The 27,111-nt window shown below is 49.7% G+C and overlaps 1 protein-coding gene across 5 annotated transcripts in view; it reads right to left on the bottom strand.

Moving 5' to 3' along the window:
* The window catches only part of SUPT5H (SPT5 homolog, DSIF elongation factor subunit), a 31,117-nt gene that overhangs the window by 1,536 nt on the left and 2,470 nt on the right, over positions 1–27,111 (bottom strand). For 3 of the 5 annotated variants that reach the window (XM_019751457.2, XM_074314333.1, XM_019751459.2), the window contains exons 3-28: positions 24,448–24,613; positions 20,408–20,473; positions 19,844–19,855; positions 19,272–19,341; positions 19,076–19,144; positions 18,904–18,969; positions 18,569–18,599; positions 18,112–18,180; positions 11,992–12,243; positions 10,803–10,892; positions 10,638–10,708; positions 9,087–9,192; positions 8,759–8,852; positions 8,529–8,665; positions 7,873–8,028; positions 7,623–7,769; positions 6,624–6,770; positions 6,414–6,539; positions 2,987–3,071; positions 2,532–2,642; positions 2,345–2,447; positions 2,135–2,262; positions 1,940–2,045; positions 1,325–1,483; positions 1,040–1,208; positions 731–934 (exon numbers count right to left, since the gene is read on the bottom strand). In XM_019751457.2, the coding sequence (XP_019607016.1) occupies positions 731–934; positions 1,040–1,208; positions 1,325–1,483; positions 1,940–2,045; positions 2,135–2,262; positions 2,345–2,447; positions 2,532–2,642; positions 2,987–3,071; positions 6,414–6,539; positions 6,624–6,770; positions 7,623–7,769; positions 7,873–8,028; positions 8,529–8,665; positions 8,759–8,852; positions 9,087–9,192; positions 10,638–10,708; positions 10,803–10,892; positions 11,992–12,243; positions 18,112–18,180; positions 18,569–18,599; positions 18,904–18,969; positions 19,076–19,144; positions 19,272–19,341; positions 19,844–19,855; positions 20,408–20,473; positions 24,448–24,613 (2,940 nt within the window). The remainder of the gene's footprint in view (positions 1–730; positions 935–1,039; positions 1,209–1,324; positions 1,484–1,939; positions 2,046–2,134; positions 2,263–2,344; positions 2,448–2,531; positions 2,643–2,986; positions 3,072–6,413; positions 6,540–6,623; positions 6,771–7,622; positions 7,770–7,872; positions 8,029–8,528; positions 8,666–8,758; positions 8,853–9,086; positions 9,193–10,637; positions 10,709–10,802; positions 10,893–11,991; positions 12,244–18,111; positions 18,181–18,568; positions 18,600–18,903; positions 18,970–19,075; positions 19,145–19,271; positions 19,342–19,843; positions 19,856–20,407; positions 20,474–24,447; positions 24,614–27,111) is intronic. The other 2 variants (XM_019751460.2, XM_074314334.1) reach the window with 1 other exon arrangement.

The following is a 27,111-nucleotide window of genomic DNA, read 5'->3' on the forward strand; positions in this document are numbered from 1 at the left end:
CTCACTGGAATGTGAAATCTGTGAGGGCAGGGCCTGGAGCTGTCTTGGTCTCTGATGTTTAGTTAATTCAAATATTTACCAGAGAACCAACAAGGTGCCAGTCCTTCATTTAGGAACTGGGATTACTTAGGAATAAAACACAGGCTTATAATCAAATAATCACATCAGGGTAAACTTGAAGCTTTTAGGCAGAGATAGATAACAAGAAAAAGAATTACATGGACCTATAAAAGACAGATCTGAAATAGCCTAGATGCTTCCCTGAAGGATGAGTAGGAGTTAACTAGACAAAGAATGGAAGGAAGAGAGTTCTAGACAGAGGAAAGTGATGAGCAAAGGCCCTGAGGCTGGAGGAAACTCAGTGACTACAAAATGGAGAGGCCAATAGTGCTGGTGTGGGTGTGTGGGTGCCCAGTGCTAAGCCGAAGATTGGCACAGAGGAACACGCAGTCCATGTTACTGAACTAATCTCAGAGGAGTATGTCACAAAGTAACCACACTCCTGGGTGCCAGTTACCATTCTAGGCAGCTGGGGCCCAGGCCTGAGCACAATAGGCAAATCCCAGTTTTGTGGAGCTTGCACGCCAAACTTTTCCACTTCTCTTTTTCCAACCATAACCATACTGGAAGATGTGGTTTGATAGTTAAAAAGAAAAACAACAGCAGTAACCACAGAGACTGGGGATCCCAAAGGAGATCCTGCCCCACCAACAACCTGAGCCCCACTTACCGTGACACTGCGGATGACACCTGTCTGCCCCACCACCTGCGTATCCAGGTAGGTGTCCCGCACCTTCACCTGGATGTCAGTGGTTACCCAGTCGCTAGAGTTCTGCTCAATGCCTGAGCCTGGTGTGTGTGGGTTGTAGCCACCAGGGGAGGGGGCTCCAGGTGTCATCGGACTGTAGCCAACGGGGCTCGGGCTGGGGCTGGCCTATAGGGGAAAGAATTGGGAGTAGGTCATCTGGCCTGGCTGGGCTTCTAGGTCCGAGGCGCACCCTAGCCCACCACCCTCAAGGGCATGCCAGCTGGCCAGCACCTGATAGGCCATGGGCGAGGGTGTGGGGTGGTAGCTGGCCGGAGAGTGGGTGTTCTGGTAGCTGGCTGGGCTTGGCGCCACCTGGTGGTAGCTCTGGGGGCTGGGGCTGGGCTGGTAGGAGCCTTGCGGAGAGGGGGCCGCATAGGGGGAGAACTGGTCTGTGTTGTACCTGCAGAGACAAGGAGCGAAGGGGGCACTTGTTGGGGTGGCCGTGAAGAGAAGGAGGCGGTGGCAGTAGGGAGGGCTTGGGCAGGGGCTAATCAGGGCTAGCCCCAGTGGACTCACATGGCTGGCGTCCCTGGCGTCTGCGGGTTGTACTGTGGGTTGACCTGTGGGGACGAGGGGTCTGGGTAGCCAGGTGTTTGAGGATTGGGGGTACCCCCGTAGGCCTGTGGGGATGGGGTGGGCTCGTCATCAAAGGCATACTCGTATTCTTCCTCAGCCCTGTTGGGGAAAGAAGTCTGTTGAGAGTGACTGTGGTGATCACAATGTAGCCAACGCTTCCAAAACAGCACTGCAGCCGGGCAAACCAGGGAAACGTCATCCTCACAAACATCCCTTCCAGAGGCCTCCATTTCACAGCTGAGGAGACTGCGAGGCAGACATGAGGTTGCCTGTGCAGTCACACAACCTGTCACATGACCAAGGCCACACAATCTGTTTCCAGGCCCAGGTTTTAACCCCAGCCTGCTACTGTGGTCAGTGGAGAGGTTATTTTGCCGCCGGCCACATTGCTCCTTCACAGACCAGCCTGGGACTGTGACCAGCCTGACCAGCAGAGAATTCAGGGTGGGCTATACAGACGTCGCCACTCCCCCGGACACCCAGCATAACCACTCACACAAGGCACGCACCCCCGGTGGCTCAGGGAACCCTGCACCCCCAGCTCCTGGTCCTCACCGTGACGGCGTGTTAGGGTTGTTGGGGTCCCAGGCTCCACTCTGGGCAGGAGTGCGGCTGCCATCATGCAGGGGTGTCTGCGAACCATAATGCGGGGTGCGGCTGCCTGGAATGGGAGATGCATGTCATCAGTTCTGTCCTGTCTCCAGCTTCCCCCACAGCCCCCATCCCCCCCGCCCTCTGGGAAGCACTCACCATCCTGGAGAGGTGTCTGAGAGCCATACATGGGCGTGCGGGAGCCAGAGCCATACATAGGTGTCTGGGAGCCATACATGGGCGTTCGCCCATAGGTCGAGGTCATACCACCTGGGCACCGTGAGCCCCTGTGGACAGCAGAACTTAGAGGGTGAGCAGGGCCTTCTCACCACCTGCCAACCCCCTTCCCAGCCCTGCCCTGGCCCGTACACTGTGGTGAGCCGCTGACGGTCCACAGAGATGGTCTGGCAGGTGGAGTGCAGCTCCACACGGGCCGTGGACTCCGTGGCATCCTTCACCACACCAATGTAGCCTGGTGGGGAGCAGGAGGTCAGGCCGGGAGGGGTTCTCCTTCACCACGCCCCTCCCCAGGCCTCCACATAGCCTCACAGGTCACCTTTGTAGGGCCCCTGGGAAATGCGCACAGTCTGGCCAATGAGCTCGTTGTCTCTCCGCCCTCGGCCCCTGCTCATGCCGCCGCCGCCTGGGCTGCCAAAGCCATGCTGACCTGGAGAAGGAGGAGAATGTCACCAGTCCCCAGGGCTGTTCCCTCCCCTCACATGCTGTGCCCACAGCCAAGGCACCCCCAACCCCCCTCTTTACCTGCTTGACTCTCCCCGTCCCCTGCTGGGTTAGAAGCCTCCTCTGGGCTGCCCCCCTCCCCCAGAGCCTTGGGCTTTCCTATCACAGCCCTGACCACCCTGGGTGGTCACTGTGGAGGGGGGTCCAGTCTCCTGTGGACTGGGAGCGCCATCATGGCTGAGCCATCCCAGAGCAGGCACTCGGTGTGTGGGCTGAATGACCTCCCTTCCCCCACCCACCAGACACCTCCCTGCCCCAACTCCCCCTCACCTCCAGCGCTGGGGTGCATGGGGCTGCTGATCCGTGGGCTCATAGGACCAAAGCCACCCACAGTGACGTTCGTCACATCTCGGGGCTAGAGGAGGGGCAAGAAGTGAAATGGCAGGGTCTGGGTGACAGGCTCCCAGGCCCTGTGCCAAACTACCCGCCTGCATTTGGGAACAGTTCCTGTTTGATCCTCCTGGCAGCCATTCCCCCACCTTCTGGTGACAATGCCTCAATTCCCCTTTGGGGAAACTGCCCCCATCCCTATGCCACTGTGGGCCTGTCAATCAAGACACCTGACCCTTCCCTGGCCAAGGAGTGGGTCTGAAATATGGTAGTCAGGAATTAAACCCCTAGCGCCCCAGAAACGGCATGCCACGGAGTTCATCATCCCATCTGCAGGGCCTGGGGAAACCACCTCCTGGTCCCAGCTACCAGACCCTGGGCTGATTTCCTCTGATAGCTGGTCTGTACAACCTTCCTACAAGTCCCACCTCAGGGCCTTTGCACTTGCTGTTCCCCTGGGCTAGTCACGTGGCTCTCCGTCCCTTCTTTCAGGTCTCTGCTCAAATGTCCCCTCCTCAAAGAGGCCTTTCCTTAACCTCCTCTATCTAAAGCAACAGCCTTCATCATTCTCTGTCTCCTTATCCTTACCTTTTATAGACCACAGTACTACTGAAAAAATAAAAATAAAAAATAAAAACTAAGGGGAAAAGCTAAGAAAACTTTCATTATAAATGCCAATTAGACCTATTGCTCTTCAGTGCCAACAAGCTTCTTTTGGGTTTTCTCACACACATAAAGAACATAATGTAGGGTGAAAATGAAATATGTCATACTAACAATGTATGAACGTACATGTTAAATCATTTTTAAAACTGCTTTACCAGTAGTATTTGGTCGTTCAACAGTAAAATATAGACTTACGAATTCATTACACAAAATTAACAAGAAAAAAATAGTTTTTTTAAATTGCAACAAGTTTGATATCAAGTTTATATACCACCCATATAAAACATAAAAATTGAACAGACGGAACAAGTTTTCATCTGTTAATGGTTTAGAGCAGTAGAATAAGTTTAAATTTCAAATTCCAAGTAAAAATGTGAGAACGACCCATGCGATTCTGTATTCGTTTTAAAATAAACACATCTCCAGTAGAGAGAGTTCCCTCTTTTGCAGCCCCCCTTCCCGTCCTTACTGCCTCCCACACGGGCAGCATGCACACAGTTCTAGCAGAAAACACGCAATTGAACCTAACCAGTACATGTGATCTCTGCTCAGGAAGGGTGCTCTCCTCCAATGACAGGAGAGCAAAGTTGTGCCGTGTTGCCCGAAAATAAAACTGGGTCTTATGTGCATTTTTGCTTCAAAAGACGCATTGGGGCTTATGTTCAGGGGATGTCATCCTGAACAATCATGCTAGGGCTTATTTTCTGGTTAGGTCTTATTTTCGGGGAAACACGGTACTACTTTTAGATAATTGTTTTTGGTAACAAGGTTTTATAAAATTTTAAATAGGTATTATGTTGCCTCTAAACTATTTTGGGTCACCTTACAACATTCCTAAACAAAACAGTATCCAAGGTGTGATCAAACAATATGGTGACTGTTTAAGTAAAAATAAATTCTTACAATAAAAGACACATTGCCATTAATCTCCCTCAAAATACTCCCCCTCACTTCGAACACACCCCATCATTCTTGCCACTTTCTGAAGCAGTTCTGGAAGTCCTATTTTGTGAGTGTCTTTAGTTGCACTGTCGTGGCTGCTTCAATATCCTGAATTGATTCAAAATGTTTACCTTTCATGGTCATTTTGACTTTGGGGAAGAGCCAGAAATCACATGGTGCCAGACCCAGTGAACAGGAAGAGGACACACCATGATGTTTTTATTTGACAGAAATTGCCATATACCAGAAGCGATGTGTGACACGGAGCCTTTCTGTTGTGATCAGAAAATATGGTAAATGCTGCTGCCAAGTGCCATCCAACAGAAAGGCAGGGATCTTCAACACAGGAAGCAGCGCATGGAACCTTAGTAACAGTGTGTGACAAGTTGCAGCTTGTTCAGTGCTGTCAGTCAGTGGTGAGCTACAGTTGAGAGAAGGTGTGCTGTAAATCATCCTCCATCATGACAATGCTCTGTGTCACACTTTGTTCTGGTTCGGCAATTTCTGTCAAATAAACACATCACGGTGTCCTCATCACCTTATTCACCGGACCTGGCACCGTGCATCTTCTGGCTCTTCCCCAAAGTCAAAAGTGGTTCAGGTATCGAGGCAGCCACGACAGCGCAACTAAAGACACTCATGAAACAGGACTTCTAGAACCGCTTCAAAAAGTGGCAAGAACGATGGGATACGTGTGTTCGAAGAAAGGGGGAGTATTTTGAAGGGGATTAATGGCAATATATCTTTTACTGTAATAATTTTTAAAATTTAAACATTCACCGTATTTTTTTATCACACCTTCTATATTGACCCAAGACATAATTCACTTCAGGAAAAAAAATCCAAATTAGAGTAATGCAGTGAGAGGAACTGAAGCAGGAATTATAAGTAGCATGTTCAAAACCCAAGATGTAACCCCAGCCACACACGCAGAGTAAAGAACATCATATTAAGAGGGACATACTATATCATCATTAGTTAAAGACAATCACAAACGTCAACTATATAGACTATGGAACAAAATTAAATACTTATATTTGACTATGGCTGCGTTTGATCTTCTCACAACTTACTGTATTTTAGAAATACTACTGCTGGCGCTGCCACATTATATCCATTTGCCTCCTATTCAACCAAATCCTAAGACCCTTCCATTAGGTGAATGAATTTACCAGATTACTGAAAAGTATAAACCAGCAGATCTGTTCCCTCCCTTTCTGAACCAATCCTTCTTTAAAACACAGCAATAAATAAAATGCTTAGACTTCAAAGACATTCCCTGTTAGGCAGCAGTGATCATATTTACTAAGGAGAATTGAAAGTAAGGCATGAGTATAGCTCTGAAAAATAAGGATAAAGATAACACATTTATTTTTAAAATGGATAAATAAAAGAAAGCAGTCCCCGTCGTTCTCTACCTCCTCCTGTTTTATTTCTCTGCATAATGGTTGTCTTCACCTCACGTTGCATCCTCTGCCATGTATGTATTTATCTATCTGTTCGTCTCTGGAGCAGTAGCTCCAGGAGAACAGAGCTTTGTCTCTTGTTCACTGCTGGCACCTAACACTTGCTGAATAAAAGCGATTTCGTAAACAGCTCAGAATCGCAATAAACCTTTTTACATACTTTGTCAAGGACCTGACCCTGACATTTGTCTCCTAATCCTCCATAAGCCCATTCTTGTCACTTCTGGGGTCAGGGAAACCCGGAAAAGCCAAGCCAGGTATTCAACAGATGGGTGCCACTATGCCCACCTCACCTTTGAGCCCCCGGCCAGTACCAGGTGGCGGGTCTTGCAGACAAACATGCCCCCATTCTTCACCAGTTTTTTGCAATGCAGGAAGGCGAAGCTGCGGTAGAGATGGCGAATCTCGCCTTCCCGGCCCTGGAGGGGAAAGGACGGTCACTTGTGGCCACACCCTAGCTGTCCCCTTCCAGACACAACTGATGGGCAGGAGCTCATACTCACTGAATGGGGGCCATCAATGACCTTGACGATGTCTTTCACGTGGATGTTGTTCTGTTCCGAGTCCAGGGCCACGGCAAAGCGGTTGTCCTTCTTCCGGGTCACAGCCTGGTGCCTGACAGTCACCACCTTCCCGTACATGTTCAGGACCTACAGAGGGAGCGGGGGCATGCTGAGGGGGTGAGAGTGGCAAGAGTGGGGTGACATGGGTCAGGGCGTCCCTGAAGTGGGACGATCCTGCCTCAGGGGAGACTGCAGGACGCCTAGACTCCCTGGCTCTGGGGCAGGCAATGTCAGTGCCACCTCCTAGGCACTGGCTCAACCAAAACTGTTCCCAATTATCTGGGAAGGCACTGAATCCCCTGATTGAGCATCAGGGCCCCAAGAGATGGGTGGAGGAGTAGATATTAACATAACAGCTTATGTTAACCCATTACTCTGTACCAGGCCCCACGCTAAACTCTTCATACAAGATTTCACTGAAGCCTAAAAACTGCCTTCTGAGATGGATGCTGTCATGATTCCCAACTTACACAGGGGGAGTCTCAGGCCCAGAGAGGGCAAGTCAGCAGCCCAGGGTAACACAGCACCAAAGCAACAGAGCTGAGATGTGACTCCAGAGTCCAGAATCCTAAGCACTATGCTGTGTGGCTCCCACATCCTTGGCGAGGGGGGGAAGGGGAGGGGGGCACCTTTAGCAAGGGTCCCTTAGCAAGCACTGAATGCCAGCATGCATACCTGACCTCAGAGATTCATTCACAACTAAGTCAGTAGATGCTGCCAATACCTCCATTTTACAGGGTGGGAGAATGAGGCACAGAGAGGGTAACTGACTTGCCACTTGCCCAATCTCACATATCCAGTCGTGGGTAACAGAGGCAGGTCTGCAACCCAGAGAAGTCTGGGTTCTCAGCCACCATGCTCTGCCACCTCCCAGGAGGAGGAGCTCGAGGGAGAGGAAGCCCCCTAAAGTAAGCTCGCCACTGAGTACAGCACCCACACCTGGAAGGTCTCCCGCTCCAGCCGCACGATGACGCCCACGGTCTGGGGGTCCAGATGCACCAGCTCCCCCCATTCATGCTGACCCCCGACATCCACACCTGATGCCGTCTCTGAGCAGAGCTGCAGGTCCCGGGGGAGCACCTTCAGCTGCCGGGAGAGGGGGAAGGAAGAGGTGAAGCAGAGTCCAAGTGGCTTGGCTGCCTGCATCTCCTCTGGACAAATCCGCGCTACTCCCACCCTCCTAACCCACCTCGTGCATGGTGAGGTCGGAGAAGAGGATGACGAAGTTCTCCTCCACTCGCACAATAAGGCCTGTGTCGCCCTCGAATCGGCCAGCAATCACCTTCACATGGTCCCCCATCTTGAAGTATTTCCGAAGTTCCTGGGCCGGGAACTCCAGCATGTCCTGTGGATTGGGTGAGGAGACGACGAGCAGGTGAGGGGGACGCTATCACAGCTCACCTGCCCTACCTGTCTTTAGAATCCACTTGAGTTGCTGGAAAAGACCCTGGCCAAGACCCACTCCAGGCTGATACTCCCCAACCACAGGCTACCTTAGGCCACCAGGACAACCCTCAGACCTCCCCTGAGACAGCTGACTTCAGACAGGGTATCAGCCTAGACTACCCATTACGCCACAGAGAGCCAGCCTGTCCTCAGACACGACACAGACCAGACACCACCTCAGACCCGCCTGGAGACAGCCTCACCCCAGACACGCCATGCTAGCCTGGACAAGCCCTCGGAGAGGGGGAGTGGGAGAGAGGGAGGGAGGGAGGGAGGGAGGGAGGGAGGGAGGGAGGGAGGGAGGGAGGGAGGGAGGGTAAACCCGGCAGCCACCTCAGATTACTCATGGTTACATCACGCTCTCAACCCAGCACATACGTGCAGGCAGTGGGCGCCCACCTTGAGGTCCTCGTGCTTGGGCATGATGGTGATCTTGTTGCCGTCCACGCTGAGGATCTTGCCCTGCAGGTTGATGAGCTCACCCTCACACACCTCCACATTGTCCCCAGGTTGGAAGTTGTGCTCCCGCTCCTTCCCTGCAAGGGCAGACGAAGGGCTGACTCAGAGCCACCCACTGCCATGGGCCACCCACCCCTCCTTGGCCTAAGTTACAGATGGGGACCAAATACCTGTGCTTTCAGTCACCACCTCCAGGTCAATGCCCTCTGGCTGGTCCTCAAACTTCTCCAGCTCAGAGAGTGTGGGCTTCACACCCTCCGTGATCTGAGCCCCGAGAGACAAGGGGAAGAGGAGGAAGTGGACGAAGGTCAGTGTCACAGCCCGGCTGAGCAGGCTAGAAAGACGGTGAGAATTATTCCCCAGGTACACTCCTGACTCGAGGATAACACGGGACAGACCCAGGTAACCCACTGCTCTGGGACCTGGGCTGCAGGAGGGAGAAAGCTTGGCCTCCCCATTCCCTGTGGCCATTAGCACGACCCCCTCTGGGACCCTTACCACAGCAGACATGGCGAAGCTCTTGAACAGAAAGCCCTTCCGGCTGTAACGGTTCCCCTCAAAGATGAGGAAGTCGCCATCAGAGGCAACATCGCCCCCCAGGGACCTGAGATTTTGTGAAGGAGAGAAGATGGGAAGGGGAGGTGAAGACGACAATCTGCTGTACTGTCTCCTCCACTGGCAAAGGGGGAAGAGGAGGACTGACCCAGCCCATCCCAACACACGCACTCCTGGCGGGAGGGACCTCACAGAGCCCAAGGACCCGGCTTGGTGGAGGGGCACACAGCCCCGTACTCCGCTGCCCCTTCCCTGCCTTCTTTCTCACCACAGCACGCGTCACCCACTGATGAGCTACTGCTGGACCTGTCTCCCTAAGTAGAATAGCAGCTTGGAGGTAAGGCGCGTAACGTCTTTGATTCACTGTTTCCCCCGTAACAGTGCCTGCACAGCACAGACACTCAGCACGGGTTCGACGAAGTATCGGACAGTTAACCTTCACGGAGCACTCGGCCTGTGCCTGGCCTGGACACAGCCCGCATCACCGACGCCTCCCCAACGCCTGTCACAGCAGTCATACGTCCCTTGTTTCCAGGGAAATAAGGGGATCGGCTTGGAGAGGGCACAGCACATGGCCTAGGCAGTGAGTCTGAGTCAGGATTCTCTACTGGACCTGCCTCTGCCCCTTGCTTCCACAACAGGGAGGGAAAACTCCCCCAGTCCCCGAAAAGGAGCAGGTGGGGCTCTCATGCCACTCACTCGATACAGTGTTGTCATTCACATGCTCAGTGTGGTGTGGAAGGGGACAAGCATGCTGGGCATGTCAGGGTGGGCATAAAGGGCCACTCTGATTTGCTCTCTGCCACACAGCAAGGGGTGGTCCAGCTGGGTGGAGACCAGTGCTGTAAGTGGGTCCAATTCAGACACGGGAAGTATTAGCCAGGTCTTTAGGTCCAGATCGGAAGGCACGTTCTATAATCCAGACAATGAAAAACTGTCTGGCTAACTCACAATGGGTTCCAGAACAAGACTTGAGGGAAAGCATCACCGGCAGCTCTTGTTTTTCCATCTCCTCCTCTCCTGCCCTCCCTGTTAGAGCTCCTGCTAGGCCTGGAATGCTGGAATCCCCGGATGCTCTGAACTCTATCCAGCGGGGAGGGTGAGGGAGACATTCTGAGAGGAAGACGCTCTATCCCCCCATCTTGGCTGCCCAGGCATCACAAGATCAGGGAGAGACTTTATAAAGCCTGATGTGTTAATAAATCCCATTTCAATATGTGATACCATGAATCACACTTACTACATGCAAAGCGCTACTCTGGTACACATGCGTATTATTTAATTCAATTTTGACTACAATCTTTGGAAACAGGGATTATTACCAATCTTTGTAAGCAGAGGAAACTGAGGCACAGGAATGTTCAATAACTTGGCTGAGGCTATACTTCCCGCTCACCCCTCACAAACTGTATCTGCCAGGGGTCCATCCCTGTGAGGGCACATTCTGTACCACAGGTCTGGGGACCCAACCCAGTCAAACGCCAAAACACTCACCTGATCTTCTCGGCGTCAAATAGCCTCTGTGGAGGTCGCTTAAACTTCTTCCTTTTGGCAAACCAGTCTTTCTGTGGAGGAAAAGGGGAACGGGTAGAAAGGGCGAGGGAGGAGGGCTTGGCCACCAGCATCCCCCTCCCTGCAGGCAGCAGGTCCCCCCGGTACCAAGCTCATTCGGGCCTTGATGCGGTCGTAGTCGATGCGCGGGATCATCTTCAGGGAGATGGTGTTCTGGCTGGGCTCCACGTAATCCACCTGCAATGGGGCGCCGTCAGGAAGGGCCCGCCCACCCAGAGCCCACACACAGGACGGACAAGGAGACGCCAGGCAGAGTACTGGACCCAGGGTGACGGGGAAGACATCAGACGGCAGGCCACTCCCCAGTTCTCTCTCTGGCCTCTTTCCTCTGACTAGCCGTTGCCTGTTTGACAGCTCCACTTGGATGTTTAAAAAGGTCCCTCGAATGTGGCATAACCACGACCAACCTCCTGATTTGCCCCAAACCTGCTCCTCTCCCAGTCCTCCCATTCCGTTCTTCCTTCTGCTCAGGCACACAACCTGAGGGTCATTCTTAACTCTTCTTTCTCTTAATATCTATATCCAATCTGCCAGCAAATCTTGCCAGCTCTGCCTTCAAAAACTCCAACCTTGGCCTTGCCCCACCATCACTGGCCACCTTGACTACGGCCTCACTGGTCTACTCACTGGTCTCCCTGCTCCTGGGGTCCCCTCCAGTCTATTCAAGGGTTTCTCAGTAATGCTTTGTTGTGGGGGCTGCCCCAGGCATTGTAGGACGTCAGCAGCATCCCTGGCATCTACCGACGAGATGCTAGAATCAACTCTCTTTCCAGTTGAAATAACCAAATACGTAGCCATACATTGCTACATGTGACCAGTGCTTGAGAACCAGTCACCAGAGTAAACCTGTTAAAATCAAAGTTATACTGTATCCCTTAGAGCCCTCCCACCTTACTCCAGTAAAAGCCAAAGCCCAGTGATGGGCCTCTGTGAGCTCATCTCCTCCCACTCTTACCCTCACTCACTCGGCTTCATCTGGAGATAGTTCTAGCTCATGTGCTGTTCCTTCTGTCACAACACACTTCCCCAGTAACTCCACACAGCTCACTCCCCCCAATCTTTACTCAGTACGCTTTGATCATGCACAGAAGATGGTCATTCACTTCCTGTGCTCACAACCAAGTCCAGGCTCTGCTTCCCCTAACCTGAGTGGGGTGCGGCTCTGCAGGAAAGGGGCCGGGAAGGACAAAAGGCGAGGAGAGGAAGACAGAGCAGAGGAGCTGACGTGTGAACGTGAGTCCTGGCCCCCCTGGTCATCCCACCCTGCCCCAGGCACCTGTGCGATGTCGTCCTTATAGATGCCCCGCTTGAGGCGGACCCAGGATTTTGGTTTCAGGTTGGCCACCTCCTTCACCACTTTGAGCACGTCCGTCATCTCCTTGATGGGCACCATCTGCTGGTTCCAGTAGCCGAGCCGCAGGTTGCCCACGCCCTCAATGGCCTGCTTCACGTGTGTCTGCTTGTAGGCCTCCACGTAGATGTAGCCCTTCACGTGCTCTGGAGCCACCACCGACTTAATCTGCAGGGGCTGTAGGACCGAGCCCATGGAAGGAGGCAGTGAGACACACCTGCCAATAACAGTAACAACTGCCACTTCGGCAGTCTCTCCTCCAGGACTTTATCCCACAGACACGGGCTGGCTCAATGACATGGACACAACAATGTTCACAGCAGAGTTATTTATTAGAGCAAACAAACAAGATTGGAAATTTTAAAATGCCCCAAAAGAGGGAGCTGTTAAATTACAGCTTAACCATACCATGAAATATAATGCAGGAGTTAAAAAAAAAAAAAATGATGGGGAAGGGGGTTTATCACTTTGTGAGGGGTATAAATGTCTGTTACATTGTTTTGTACACCTGAAACTAGTAAAAAAAAAAAAAAAAAAAAAAAGAACCTGAAACTAATAAATAAAATTAAATAAAAAACAACAACATGAACCTATGTAGTAACACAGAAAGAAATCCAATATATTTTGTATATAAAACGCAATGAGAACCAAAGAGAGCTGGAGTGGCTATACGAATAGCAAACAGAACAGATTTTACGACAAAAATTGTTACCAGAAATAAAGGACATTTTATGATAAAAAAGTCAATCCATCAAAAAAGATATAAGAATTATAAATATATGTGACCCTAACAACAGAGCCTCAAAATACACTGAAACAAAAATTAACAGAAATGGGGCCGGCCTGGTGGCTCAGGCGGTTAGAGCTCCGTGCTCCTAACTCCGAAGGCTGCCGGTTTGATTCCCACACGGGCCAGTGGGCTCTCAACCACAAGGTTGCCAGTTCAATTCCTCGAGTCCCCCAAGGGATGGTGGGCTCTGCCCCCTGCAACTAAGATTGAACACGGCACCTTGAGCTGAGCTGCCTCCCAGATGGCTCAGTTGGTTGGAGTATGGGCTCTCAACCACAAGGTTGCCAGTTCGATTCCTCGACTCCCGCAAGGGATGGTGGGCAGCGACCCTGCAACTAAAATTGAACACGGCACCTTGAACTGAGCTGCCGCTGAGCTCCTGGATGGCTCACTTGGTTGGAATGCGTCCTCTCAACCAAGGTTGCCGGTTCGAATCCCGCAAGGGATGCTGGGCTGTGCCCCCTACAACTAGAAATGGCAACTGGACCTGGAGCTGAGCTGCGCCCTCCACAACTAAGACTGAAAGGACAACAACTTGACTTGGAAAAAAAGGCCTGGAAGTGCACACTGTTCCCCAATAAAGTCCTGTTCCCCTTCCCCAATAAGAAAATCTTTAAAAAGAAAAAAATTAACAGAAATGAAGAGAGAAAACTGACAATTCAACAATATTAATCAAGGTGGCCCAGTGGCTCAGTTGGTTAGAGCGCAGTGCTCATACCAAGGTTGCCGATTCAATTCTCATATGTGCCAGTGAGCTGCGCCCTCCACAACTAGATTGAAAACAACCACTTGACTTGGAGCTGATGGGTCCTGGAAAAACACACTGTTCCCCAATATTCCCCAACAGAAAAGAAAAAAAACACACAAAAAAAAACAACAACAATAATAATCAGAGGCTACAATACCCTACTTTTAATAATGGGTTGAACAACTAGACAGAATATCAAATCAGCAAGGAAACAGAACACTTCAGTAACCCTATAAACACCCAGCCCTAACAGATGTCTACTCGTACAGATAGAACACTGCAGCGAACAACAGCAAGATGACATTCCTCTCAAGGGCACATTGAGCACTCTCCAGGATAAACCACATGTTAGGCCATAAAACAAGCCTCCATAAGTGCAAAAGGGCTAAAACCATATTTAAAGTATTTCCAACCCCATGAAATGAAAGTAGAAATCAGCAATACAAAGAAATTTAGGAAATTCACAAATACGGGAAACATACTTCTAAGTAACCAATGGGTCAAAGAAATCAGAAAGAAATTCGAAAATATTTTCAGGGGAATAAAAACAAAAACACACATACTAAAACTTATTGGAATGCGAAGAGAGCCATGCTCAGAAGTAAATTTACACCAACTTAAAAAAAAGAAACGCCAACTTAAAAAAAATAAAAAATAAAAATCTCAAATCAATAACCTAACTTTCTACCTTTAAAAAACTAGAAAAGGAAGAGAAAACTAAACCCAAAGCAAGCGGAAGGAAAGCAATAATAAAGATCAGAGTGGAAATAAGTGAAATAGAGAACAGAAAATAAAATAAGAGCAGCACATTACAACCCAATGTTGGTTCCTTGAAAAAAAATCAACAGATTTGACAAAGCTTTAGCCAGAAGGACCAAGAAAAAAGAGAAGACTCAAATTACTAAAATCAGGAACGAAAGGAAAGACATTACTACCAATCTTACAGAATCATAAGGCAATACTATGGACAACGGCCAGCTAACAAATTAAGTAACTTAAATAAAATAAATGTTTTTCATAGAAAGACATAAACTATCAAAACTACCTCAAAAAGAAATAGAAAATCTGAGTAGACCTGCAAGAAGTAAAGATACTGAATTAGTAATCAAAAACCTTCCACACACAAAAAGCCCAGGACTACGTGGATTCACTGGTAATTCCACCAAACATTTAAATAATTAACACCAATCCTTCACAAACTCCTTTTATAATAGAAGAGAAGGAAACATTTCCGAATTCATCCTATGAATCCAGTATTACCCTGATACCAAAACCAAAGACATCATAAGAAAACTACACCACTATCCCTTACGATAGAGATGTAAAAATTTATAATAAAATAGAACACAGAATCCAACAACATATAAAAATTTTATGGAATGTGAATTATATCTCAATTTTTTAAAAAGCAATTAGTTTGCTTCAGCATTGGTTGTGATCATGAAAAATGGAAACAACCTCCTATTTACTGAGCATGGAAAGATAATTATGGCACTGACAAAAGGCTCACTGCAGAATGGTACATATGTAACACCATTTTGTGTTTAAAAAAAAAAGACAGTTTTTCAATATGCAGAGAAGACTCCTGGAAAGAAAGACACACACACAAACCAACAGTAATTACTTGTGAAAAATGGGACTGGTATAAAGAGATTTGGGATTTCACAATATACATGTACTACTCTGAACAAGAACAATAATCAGAGTCATAACTCCAATGAAGTCACTAGACTTTTGCCCAGGGCACAACACCGAGGTTTGTATACATTAAAAATCGTGATTTGCAAATCCTGCAACTGTCCACTTGGTCCCACTGACACACACCCATTACTTCAGCAGGTAAAAGCAACACACTCAGCCGAACACAAATCAAATGAAGTGAAAAAGTTACCAGCCAGCACAGTTACTAGCAGACCTAGGTTTCACGAATTTTAAGGACACCCTTCATAAGGTTTGCCCTAGTTTCAAAACTGAGAATTTTCTGACGTCAACTACATTTATTAAACACAAGCTGCTGGACAATTCCTGGCTGAGAGCTGGACATGCCCAAAGCTATTTAATCTTAATGATGCTGAAGGGCAAGCAAGGGGTCCAGAAAGGGGAAATGATTTGATCAAGGTCACACAAGTAGGAAGTGGCAGAGACAGGATTCAAACCCTGGCAGTCTGAAGAAGAATCTGTGCCCTTAGTAGAGATCACGGATGGCAGAATAGATGAAAGCTGTACTTGCCTCCTTCCGTGAACACATGAAAATTCTAACTAAATTATAGGACAATTACCCTATTGTTCCATCTGAAGAGAACCATCTGAAGTCTAGCTAAGCAGAAGTTTTATAACTGCCATGTTGAGACTGGTATGATGGGCAAAGACATAGAACTGGCAGCTCCACATCTGTGTGTGGTGGTTGAGAATCAGGAGGGATATCTTGGCCTTGGAGGCTCCCCCTAGAGGAGTGAAGGACCCCAGCCCCACACCAGGCTCCCCAGCCCAGAGTACTGGTGCTGGGAAGAGGAACGCCCACAACATCTGGCTGTGAAAAACAGTGAGGATTCTGACCATCCAACTGGGACAGAAGGCTGAGGAAAACCCAGACATCCTCTTAAAGGACCTGCACACAGCCTCTCTCGCTCACTCACTCACCCTGGGCCCAGCAGAGGGATAGTGACTCACGGGGTATAGGAGACATACGGGGAAAGACTGACTTGTGTGGCTTTGGTCTGAGGACTGAAGGGACTGAGGAGTGAAGGGACTGAAGTTGCCATTTTCTATGTGTGGGGTCCTGCTCCCGTGCAGCCAGCAGGTAGGCACCATCTTTCCTGTGCTGAGCCCTCCTCCCACGCCCATGGCCAAATCTGAATCTGAGTTGGTCTGGTGAGCTCTGCTCGCTCCATCCTGGTAATGGGACCCCACACCATCCAACTCCCACAACGGTGGAGGCACTTTCTAGGCCAACAGCCAGCCCTGCCCACATTGGACTCTTTCTTGGAAAGCTATCTGGGTTCGCAGACCCCAGTCAGGCAGCGACTGGCCTCAGTGTGCTCTGAGACATTTGCTGAGAAGCTCCATGCTCAGCACTGGCACCAAAACAGAATCTACATTAGCCTGGTGAATCTACATTAGCCTTCCCACACTAGTGACTCCCTGAGACCCCACCTCACCCATCTTGAATACCACAAGAGGTTTTATCAGTGGCTGAACCTTAAGGGAGCCAGCGGGTGGCAGCAGGCTTCTCGGTGTCCTGGCTTTTTGTAGAGCTACCCCAGACCCGGTACTGGTGGGAGCCAGCCTTGGTTCTCAGCGTGGCCTCTCCCATGACCCTCCAAGTTTAGCACAGGCAGCAAACAACCACAGATTGCTTTGTAGCTCCTACCAGGTAGTCCCCAGTTGGTCACAGGCAGTATGGTGACCTGGGCCTGTACTAGAGCCCCTCCCAAGAGACCCCAGAACCAACATACTTGGAGGCTGGCTTCAGACCACAGCAGGGCACCACCAAATTAGCCCCACAAGTGGCACACACAAAGGGCAGTCTCAACAGGCACCAGAGCCCACTGGGGTGAATCCCACTCAGTAGGATAAGCCGTAAGCTGTGGATATGGCCAAACCCCACAGCCAGTCAGCCTGAGGGTAAATTCCACCCACCAATCAAGGCTCAACTATAATAGAAGGACACACAACCCACACAAGGGACACTCAAGGAGCACCTGGCTCAGGTGAGCAGGGAGACTGTGCCAGAGGTCCACAGGGCACCTACTACATAAGGTCACCCAACCAAGACGGGGAGATGTAGCAGAGCTACCTAACACATAGAAACAAACACAGACAGGCAGCCAAAATGAGGAAACAAAGAAATACATCCCAAATGAAAGAAAAGGAGAAAACTCCTGTTGAATAACGACGGTGTACACTTGAAAGTAATATATTGTACATTAGCCATATTTTTAATAGAAAATCTTTTAAAAAAAAATCTGTGCCTTTAATGCAGCATTTGCTGCCTTGCATGCAGATAGCATCTCTTCATGTTTTGTGTGCTAAGTGACCCCGAAGGGGCAGGGACCATCTCTGGCATGGTCACCGCTTATCCTCAGTATCTCCCAGTGTAGGGACCGGCCCAGAGGAGGGGCTCAGCAAATGTTTGATCACTGCATGAAAGGGAAGGAATTCTCCTCCAGATAGCTTTGTTCTTGACCCCCTTAGCCACACTGTCCTGTCATAAGACCCGCTCCCAAACAGTGACAGGGTTGGTGAATAGGCAGAACTCACTCTCAGGCAGAAAAGGCTCAGGAAGCTAGATGGCTGACGTCCAGAGGGCTACAGGGGCTAGGGGACCCAGCCGGAAATGCAGAGAAAGCAGAAACAATACCTCTGACAGGCACAGAAGAACACTTCAATCCAGGAAATGGTCATTTCTCAGTAGAAGTAACTTAACAGGCAGTGGAACCCTTGAACCTATACTGTCCCTCCCTCTGGGTTCTGGCCTATCTCTCCTTCCCAAACTGCCTAGACTTACTGTGTCTGTGAACTGGTAGGCGATGAACTTGCGCATCAAGGAAATAGCTGTGGCCCGTTCCTCCCCAATCTGGAAGAAGAGGGGAAGACTTAAGAGATGATGAGATGGAGGGCAGGACAGGGGAAAGAGGGCTGAAAGAGCAGCAAGAAAGACAGTCATTAGGCAAGAAAGGTAAAGGAGAGAGGGGAACAGGAGAGATGGAGAAATACAGAGCAAGATGAACAGACAGCAAGAAAGACAAAGGTGGGAGACAGTGAGTAAGGAAGGGCCAGGACGGGATGGGGAGGAGAGGGGCGGGAGAGGGTGAGGGGGGCGAGAAGGATGGAGAGGCAGAAAGAGAAGGACCAAGAAGCTGACAGGCCAAGACGACCCAGGACAGACACATGGACGGTTCTCCCCTACAAGGCCACCTCCCGCATTCCCCTGCCCCCCCAAACCACGAGGCCAGAGCACACACCTTACATTTGACAGTCCACAGATTGGGATCCCTAGACAGGAGAGGAAGAGAAAGACCTTTAGCAAAACTGTCTCCTCATCATGAAACATACAAATAATCACACCTATCCTTCTTCCCTTCACTCCACACCCTCTCCCTTATCCATCCTTCCATCCATCAGCAGAAGGAAGGAATAAAGTGGCATCATGCTCTCCCTCCTTCCCCCTCTCATCCACCATTCTGCCTGTGTGACTGACTCTGTGTCCTGATTTATTTCACGGAGTGACCCACGTGAGCACATCACCCAAGTACACTACAAGAGTCCCACCTCAGCCCCCCTGTCCCATTCCCCTTACTTGACTCCCGGGAGCAGCTGCTGCTGGGTGATGTCATCGGAGAGCTCATCAGATCCTCCATATACCCTGGAGAGAGGGCAGTTGGAAAGAAGAGGTGAAGCCCCATCAGACCCCTTTCCCTTCCCACAAAGGGATCACCTGCTCCCCCCCACCCCCCATCCCATGTCCTTACGTCTCTCCTACAGATGACTTGGCGTATTTCTTCATGTAATACTCGCCCAGTTCTTCTTCTCGCTGGTCCCTGTGGTGTGTGGAGGGGGGGTGGAGGGGAGTAAACATGAACTGAAGGCTGAAGAGAGGAGGTGGGCTGACTTGCCCCAAAATCTCCCATGGGAGCCAGTCTCACCCCTTTTCCCCTCCCTGCTCACCTCCAGAGGTTCTGTAGGCGGCGAGCCCCAGAACGGTCTTCGTCCAGGACAACATTATCGATGTTAGAGGCTGTAAAAAAGAAAAAAGGGGCAGATGGGGTGAGTAAGGGGAAGTGAAGAACAGGGGCCTGGAGAAAGTGGTGGGGCTAAGAGGACCAGAGGCAGGCCCTGGGGAGCAGACACCTTACTGAGGAAACCCCCAACCCTCACCCTCCTACTCTGTCCTGCTCAGCATTCTCCTTCTCATGAAAAGACTTGGGGAGGGGGCCTAACCGTTGGGGACATCCAGCTGTTTTCATCTCACAGCCACTGTCTAAGCACGCCCTGAACTCCATCCCACCGCACTCATGCCTGCATCCCTGTCCCCAACAATGCTCACACGCATAGGTACACACACACTTTCCCAGGCCAAGCACTGCTGGAGGCCTGGCCCCCCCGACTCTGGACCCTAACATGAGTCAGAGACCCCAGGGCCGGACAGGATGGGGGTGAGGGAGGGTGCCAAGGGCAGGAAGGAGGAGATGTCAGGATATGGGAAGCGGGTTGGGGAATCACACTTTTCAGATTCTTACCTTCAATCTCTTCTACTTGGAGGAAGAGGAGGTGGTGGTGGTGGTGGTGGTGGTGGTGGTGGTGGTGGTGGTGGGCGAGGGCAGACAAAGTATGAGCCAAATTATAGCAGCAAAATCAACCAATGGTTGTGGGGAGGGGAAGGGAGGAACACAGGAAGGTTGAAAATCAAAAGTAAAGGTCAGGCACCAGGTGGTTGGGGGACAAGCCGAAATGTATGAGGCGCACAGAACGGAAAATAACAGGGAAGGGGGGCACTGGCCCAGGAAGTGGGGGGTATCTTGGGACACAGCCCACCCACCCTACAACCACCAGAAGGGATTCATTGGGCCCCTGGGATCTCAGATCCTCTCCCCACAACACCAACCACCCCACGGCCCCCGCCCCCCAACTCATGGGCCTCAAAGGAAATGGGTGCGGAGCGGATCTCTCTGGCAACGACAGAAAGAAGCAGGTGAGGAGGGTGGGGTTGGGGTGGTGTAGGGCATGGGGGTGGGAAGGTGGGCTCTCAAGACCTTCTCGGTCCCGTCTCCCAGTGGTTTTCCAGAGGTGGGGCCCACACACACCTTTCTCTAGGATGTCCTCTGCCCCGTCCTCCCACTGGTCCTCGTCTTCATACTCATCGTCGACATCTGAAACAGGCAAGCCAAGTGGTCAGGGGGCAGCAGGGACAAACGGGACATCCTGACAACAGTTCCAGGAAACTGCCTCTAGGAGATGGACACAACAAACCCTCACCTTACAGGACACTGAGGATCAGAAAGGTGAAGTTCTCGCCTGGGGCCACGGAGCTGCTCCAAGCAGCAGGGTCAGGTCTCCCAGGTAGATCCACCTGAACCTAAGTCATCCCTTCCCCCAACCCTAGCCACAGATCCATCTTAAAAAATAAGATCTAGGGCCACCCAGGAGACTCAGGCGGTTGGAGCTCCATGCTCCTAACTCCAAAGGCTGCCGGTTCGATTCCCACATGGGCCAGTGGGCTCTCAACCACAAGGTTGCCAGTTCAACTCCTCGAGTCCCGCAAGGGATGGTGGGCTCCGCCCCCTGCAACTAAGATTGAACACGGCACCTTGAGCTGAGCTGCCGCTGAGCTCCCGGGTGGCTCAGTTGGTTGGAGCGCGTCCTCTCAACCACAGGGTTGCCGGTTCGACTCCCGCAAGGGATGGTGGGCTGCACCCCCTGCAACTAGAAACGGCAACTGGACCTGGAGCTGAGCTGCGCCCTCCACAGCTAAGACTGAAAGGGCAACAACTTGACTTGGAAAAAATCCTGGAAATACACACTGTTCCCCAATAAAGTCCTGTTCCCCTTCCCCAATAAAATCTTTAAAATAAAATAAGATCTAAGTAAGCAAGCAGAAAAGTTCCCTTTCAATTACCAAGAGAAGACAGGTATATAGTTTTTAAAAGACAGCATTCATGGTTTGCTGGTTTTACCATTATTCTCTTACATTTATAATGGCTAACACTTACAGAGATCGTATTAGGTGCTCTGCGCTGTTCTGAGCACTTGCTACACATCCCTCATTGTATCTTCTTGGCAACCCTAAGGGAGGCACCATCATTGTTCCAATTTTAAAGTAAGGGCTCTGAAGCCCAGAGAGGTATCTAACTTATCCAAACATTCTTAGCTGGTACCTGAAAGGCAGCCTGGCTCCAGGGTCCATCACTTAACCTGTTCACTATATTATATATACTCTTCTGTATGTATCAAATATTGTATTAAAAACTTAAACAACATTAATACCAGCACGAGGTACATGTGTATACATGTGTACACATGATGTTCCGTGTACAGCAAGTTTCCCTCCCGTTTCTGACCCCCAGTATCTCAATCATGTTCCCCAGAGGCAACTGACATTTCTTGCCTAGAGATAATCTGTGCATATACAAGAACTGTATATAACCCCCCCCACTATTCCCACCCACCCCACCCCATGCCATTTTTTAACACGCTGTTCTGTACCTTCCTAGTTTTCTAAGCAATAATACTAGCTTGGAGCTCTTCCATAGCAGCACATGCCTCATATGCTACCTGATTAGCTACCCCCAAATTCACTTTACTAGGCCCTTATCATCAATGGACATTTAGCTCACCAAACACTTGCAACTGCAAACAGGATTGCAGCAAGCGTCTTTGTTCTCATGTCTTTACATGCAAGTTTAATTGTAGGGTGAATTCCTAAAAAAGGAATTGCAGGGATCAAAGGGTCCCTGCATGTTAAGCATTGATGGGCACTGCCACATATGCAGCCTTCCAGCAGGCAATACTCAACACTCCCACCACCAACACACAGTGTCCCACATCTTAGTCAGATGACGTTATCCATTCTTTCCATCGCGGCCCATGTGTTACCTAAGACCTTTTCTCTACTAAGGCCTCCCTGCCCCCTCAGCCTTTGAGAAAGGGCCAAAGCTCTCCGAGAACCAGGGACACCCAGAGCATTTCTTGCCCCTCTGCTCCCTTGTTTGCCCCTGGAGCAAGGGGTTCCCTAGAAAATGGAGGATGGTGTTCCCCTTTAGTCACTCCCCTTTACATGGGTGCGGAGAAAACGAGCACTCTCATGAACGGTGGGAGCTGGTTGGTGCATCAACTAATGTGACCTTTCAGGGGCCAACATTTGACCGCAGATTTTAAAAAGCTTTAAAAATATATGCATCCTCTTTGCCCAGCAATTTGACTTGTAGGGATTTACCATGTAGGAAATCTGTCGGATCCATCTTAGATGAGAAAAACTATACCTTCATTTCCACTAATCTCTGATTGAGATTTAGCATTTCTTTCAATTAGGAACAATGGCAAGAACCACAGCAGTGTTAGCAGTGAAATCTGATTATTTTCATAGCACAGCTCAGCTGCAGATATCTCAACATAGTCACTTACTGCTACTTCAAAATTAGTCTCACCAGACCCTCCACTAAATCTTGTTATTTAAATGTGTTAATAAAGAATCACAGGGGCCGGCCGGTGGCTCAGGCGGTTAGAGCTCCATGCTCCTAACTCCGAAGGCTGCCGGTTCAATTCCCACATGGGCCAGTGGGCTCTCAACCACAAGGTTGCCAGTTCAACTCCTCAAGTCCCGCAAGGGATGGTGGGCTCCGCCCCCTGCAACTAAAATTGAACACGGCACCTTGAGCTGAGCTGTCGCTGAGCTCCTGGATGGCTCAGTTGGCTGGAGCGTGTCTTCTCAACCACAAGGTTGCCGGTTCGACTCCCGCAAAGGATGGTGGGCTGTGCCCCTGCAACTAACAACGACAACTGGACCTGGAGCTGAGCTGCACCCTCCACAACTAAGACTGAAAGGACAACAACTTGAAGCTGAACAGCACCCTCCACAACTAAGATTGAAAGGACAACAACTTGACTTGGAAAAAAAAAGTCCTGGAAGTCCACACTGTTCCCCAATAAAGTCCTGTTTCCCTTAAAGTCCTGTTCCCCTTCCCCAATAAAATATCTTAAGAAAAGAAAAAAAAAAGAAGCATATACTTCACAATGTACTTCTAGTTTTGATACTGTTTCAATATAATCGTTCTTAAAATCCTCTGTTTTATGCATTTCAGAACATGACTCGGAGAAGGGGTCCATAGACTTCACTAAACTGCAAAAGGGGCCACAAAAAAGGTTAAGAACCCCTGGTCTAGATAATAACTTGCTTATGTGTGTGTAAATACATGTGAAGATGTTCACAACAGGGCTGCTTATAATACTGAAAAATATAAACAACTTCAATGTCCAACAAGAGATTGGTTAAATACATTACAGAATGGAACACTACACAGCCATTGGAAAAATAACTGTTTCAATGCTGATGATAGCAGAAAACGTTTATGAAGCACTTAGGTGCCAAAAGTTGTTCAGAAAACTCTTCACACGAATTAACTCATTTAACCTATGCTATCTATGTTATATCCATCTCCACAAACGTTGAGTAAAAAAAAAACAGTTTATAGAACAGTAAATATAATGTGGACCTACATAACATAAATAACCACCCTGCTTTCTGAGGGCCTACTCTAAGCTGGCATTACACTTTGCGTTGCCTTCAATTTAATGTGCTTTAAATGTATGGTCCCCCAAATCCTCAAACTATCCCTGCTGAAATAGGAAGAACTGTTTGTCCGCCTTGTAGAGAGGGGGCAAGAGGCTCAGTCAGACAGGAGAAAAGAGTAGAGCCAGGCCAGAAGGGACCCACATCTGTCAGCCTCCACTACCATGGCCTGTTGTTTATTTCTAGGTCACCTGAGCTTTCCATTATAAGTACAAATCACTGTCAGTTTTTTAAAGGGTCATAATGGTATTGTGATTGTGTTTTAAAAGGATCTATCTTTAGGAATATATGCAGAAGTTTTGGGGGTAAAATTATGTATTTGGGATTTGCTTCGATGTCATCCAGTAGTGAGCAGGAGTTAGGAGGAATAAGCAAAACAAGCTGATACTAAGCTGGTAACTGTTGACACTGGGTGATGGTACATGGGGGCTTTACATGGTATCCTATTATTGTACGTGTTTGACATTTACCCAAATGTTTTTTGAAAAAGTACATTCAAGAAACGGGACTAAGGGTGAAAGTCCAGCCTCTGCTTAGCACCACAGCCCCGTGACATACCAGCCTCATCCAGAATGAAGCCACCGTGGCGGGGTTTCTTGGGGGGCCGGTCATCATCTTCCTCCTCCTCTTCCTCATCATATTCCTCCTCTTCTTCCTCCTCCTCTTCTTCCTCGGGCTCCTCCTCCTTCTCACTGCCTGCTGCACTCCGCCGCTCCTCCTCTACCTGCAGGGTCAGTTATGGTTGGGACAGCAGGATTGTGTACCCCAAAACCCGGACACCACGCTCCCCATCCCCAAATCTGACCTCAGCTCTGCCTGACCAATCACAGGCCCCTCTGCTCTGCGTACATCCCTTCCCTTCCAGCCAGGCCGCTCTGGTACCATGTTCCCCCGAAAATAAGACCGGGTCTTATATTAATTTTTGCTCCATTAGGGCTTATTTTCAGGGGATGTCTTATTTTTTTCATGTACAACAATCTACATTTATTCAAACAGTCATGTCATCTTCTGGAACACTGTCATAACATACTAAATGCATCCGTCTGGCTGATCTTAACTGGGGCTTATTTTCGGGATAGGTCTTATTTTTGGGGAAACACGGTAGCCATCCTATCTCAGCAACAGCACCACCAACCACCCAACCAATACTGGGAGCTGACCTGGCCTCCCCCTCCCCCAGACTTCCTTGCTTGCACCTCCATGAGGTGCGGCCCTTGTCTCTGCACTCCACAACTCCCCGGGCCATCCCACCCACTTCCTCGGCTGTGGAAGACATCGCTGTGACGACGACTCCCACGTCTGTTTCCAGTCCACAGTGCTCATCAAGGTCATTAACGACCTCTTGTTGCTAATTCTGTGGATGTTCTTTGGGCCTTACTTATAAGACATCTCATACCACTGACCACGCCCCCACTACGGAAACGTTCTTCCCTTGGTGTCTGTCACACCGTGCTCTCCTGGCTTTCCTCCAACCTCTCTGGCTGCTTTTCCGCAGGCTCCTCTTACTCTGCTCTCCCCTCAAACACTGGCTCCAATCACCAGGGCTCAGCCAAGGGCCCACCCCCATGCTTCTCCCTCTATGCTCTCTCCCTGACCATTTTACCTTCCACAATCTCACTTCCTCTCTCTGCAGTCAATGCACCCATCTGTCACCAGTCCCCCTTTTTTCCAGAACTAAAGATCCCCATGTGCCAGAAGCCTCCTGGATGCCTCCCGATGTCCTGAGCCCTTCACACCCACCGTGTCCCAAAGTGACCTTCGTGCCTTCCCCTAGAACTCTGCTGGCCTCCTCTAGCTCCCATCAGGCACCAAATTTGTGACTTTTCTGCTTTCTGAATCTTATCTCTCCAATCCATACCTTCTTCCCTATCTCATTCACAGCCCCTGGCCTGGGCGAAAATATTCCCCTCTAAAACCTGGATCCTTGCCTCAGCCTCCTTTTTGGTCTCCTGGTCTCTAATCCCTTCCCAAACCAGTCACAAAAAGGCAGCGATCCCTACAAAACAGTGTTCCCCCAACTGCAATCTCTTCCTCATTAACTTGATGACTTCTTGCCATGTCCCCATCAGTACAACCCATTTATCTGACATTTTCTTTAAATTCACTCACAAGTTCATTTAATTTAAAAAGAAACTTTCCTGTTTTGAAATATTTCTGAAGTAAAAACTTTTTAAAGGTTAGCTTGTCATAAATAGAAAATGACCAGAAAGATACAAGCAAAACAATGTTGTGAAGTCCCAGCATGATAACATTGCCGGCTGCAGGCTCTAAGCCTGTTCTCCTTGATACACAGAGAGACTAGCACATTTCAGAAAGGTGTTTGAGACACAGTAGCACCAAAGTGAAACTTTCCCTGACCCAGTCAAAAGACAGGATGTGGAATGAACTTAAAAGGAAATAACTTTCTCAGTAAATGATCCAATGTGGCTGAAGGTCTTATCCTTATTCCACCTAAAAGCACCTCCCCTCGCCCAACCTGGAAAGCATCTGGTAGTCTTGGGAAGCCATGTTCTAAAACATGAATCTGATCATTTGGTCCCCCATTTAAAACAGCCACAACTCCCCTGAGCTCTCGGATAAGGAGCAAGCTCCCCAGCAGCCTGGACGAGAAGCACACTCTGCCCACTGCCTCTCCTCCCACCTCTCTGGGCTCCCTCTTCAAATGCTAGGTCCCAGCCACACTGAACCACACACTCTTAGCACAGTCCATCATCCATGCTGCTCCTCTGCATGAAGAGCTATTTTGCTCTGCCTCTCATTCACAGTTCAATGAAAATACCCCTCTTTCAGGAAGTCATGCCTGCCCTCTCCCCACCAGGCAAAGGCAGGCACATCCTCTGCATTCACCTCCCTCCGGGCTTCCTCCACCAGCGTGACCACGGTGAGATCCCTGAGAGCAGGGACCAGGCTACTATCTCAGGCACTGCTGGGTCGCCAGCCTCACCCAGCCCATGGCCGGGAACACAAGATGACTTAAGAAATATCTGCTTCATACAGAATCCTGACTAGCTCTCAAAATCCACATATGAACAACTCAAACTACAATGGGATCACATCCTGATTTCTAAAAACCTTGTCATCACCCTCAGGCCCAGCATGGCCTTCTTTCCACACCCGGCTCCCCAACCCCCGAGGAGAGAGCTCCCACTACTATGTCTGTGTGACCTCAGGACGTGCACATGCTCTTACACCATCCGTCCTCAGGATTCCCCTCAGTACCGG

This window comes from Rhinolophus sinicus, linkage group LG11, assembly GCF_036562045.2.
Source record: "Rhinolophus sinicus isolate RSC01 linkage group LG11, ASM3656204v1, whole genome shotgun sequence".
Lineage (NCBI taxonomy): Eukaryota > Metazoa > Chordata > Mammalia > Chiroptera > Rhinolophidae > Rhinolophus > Rhinolophus sinicus.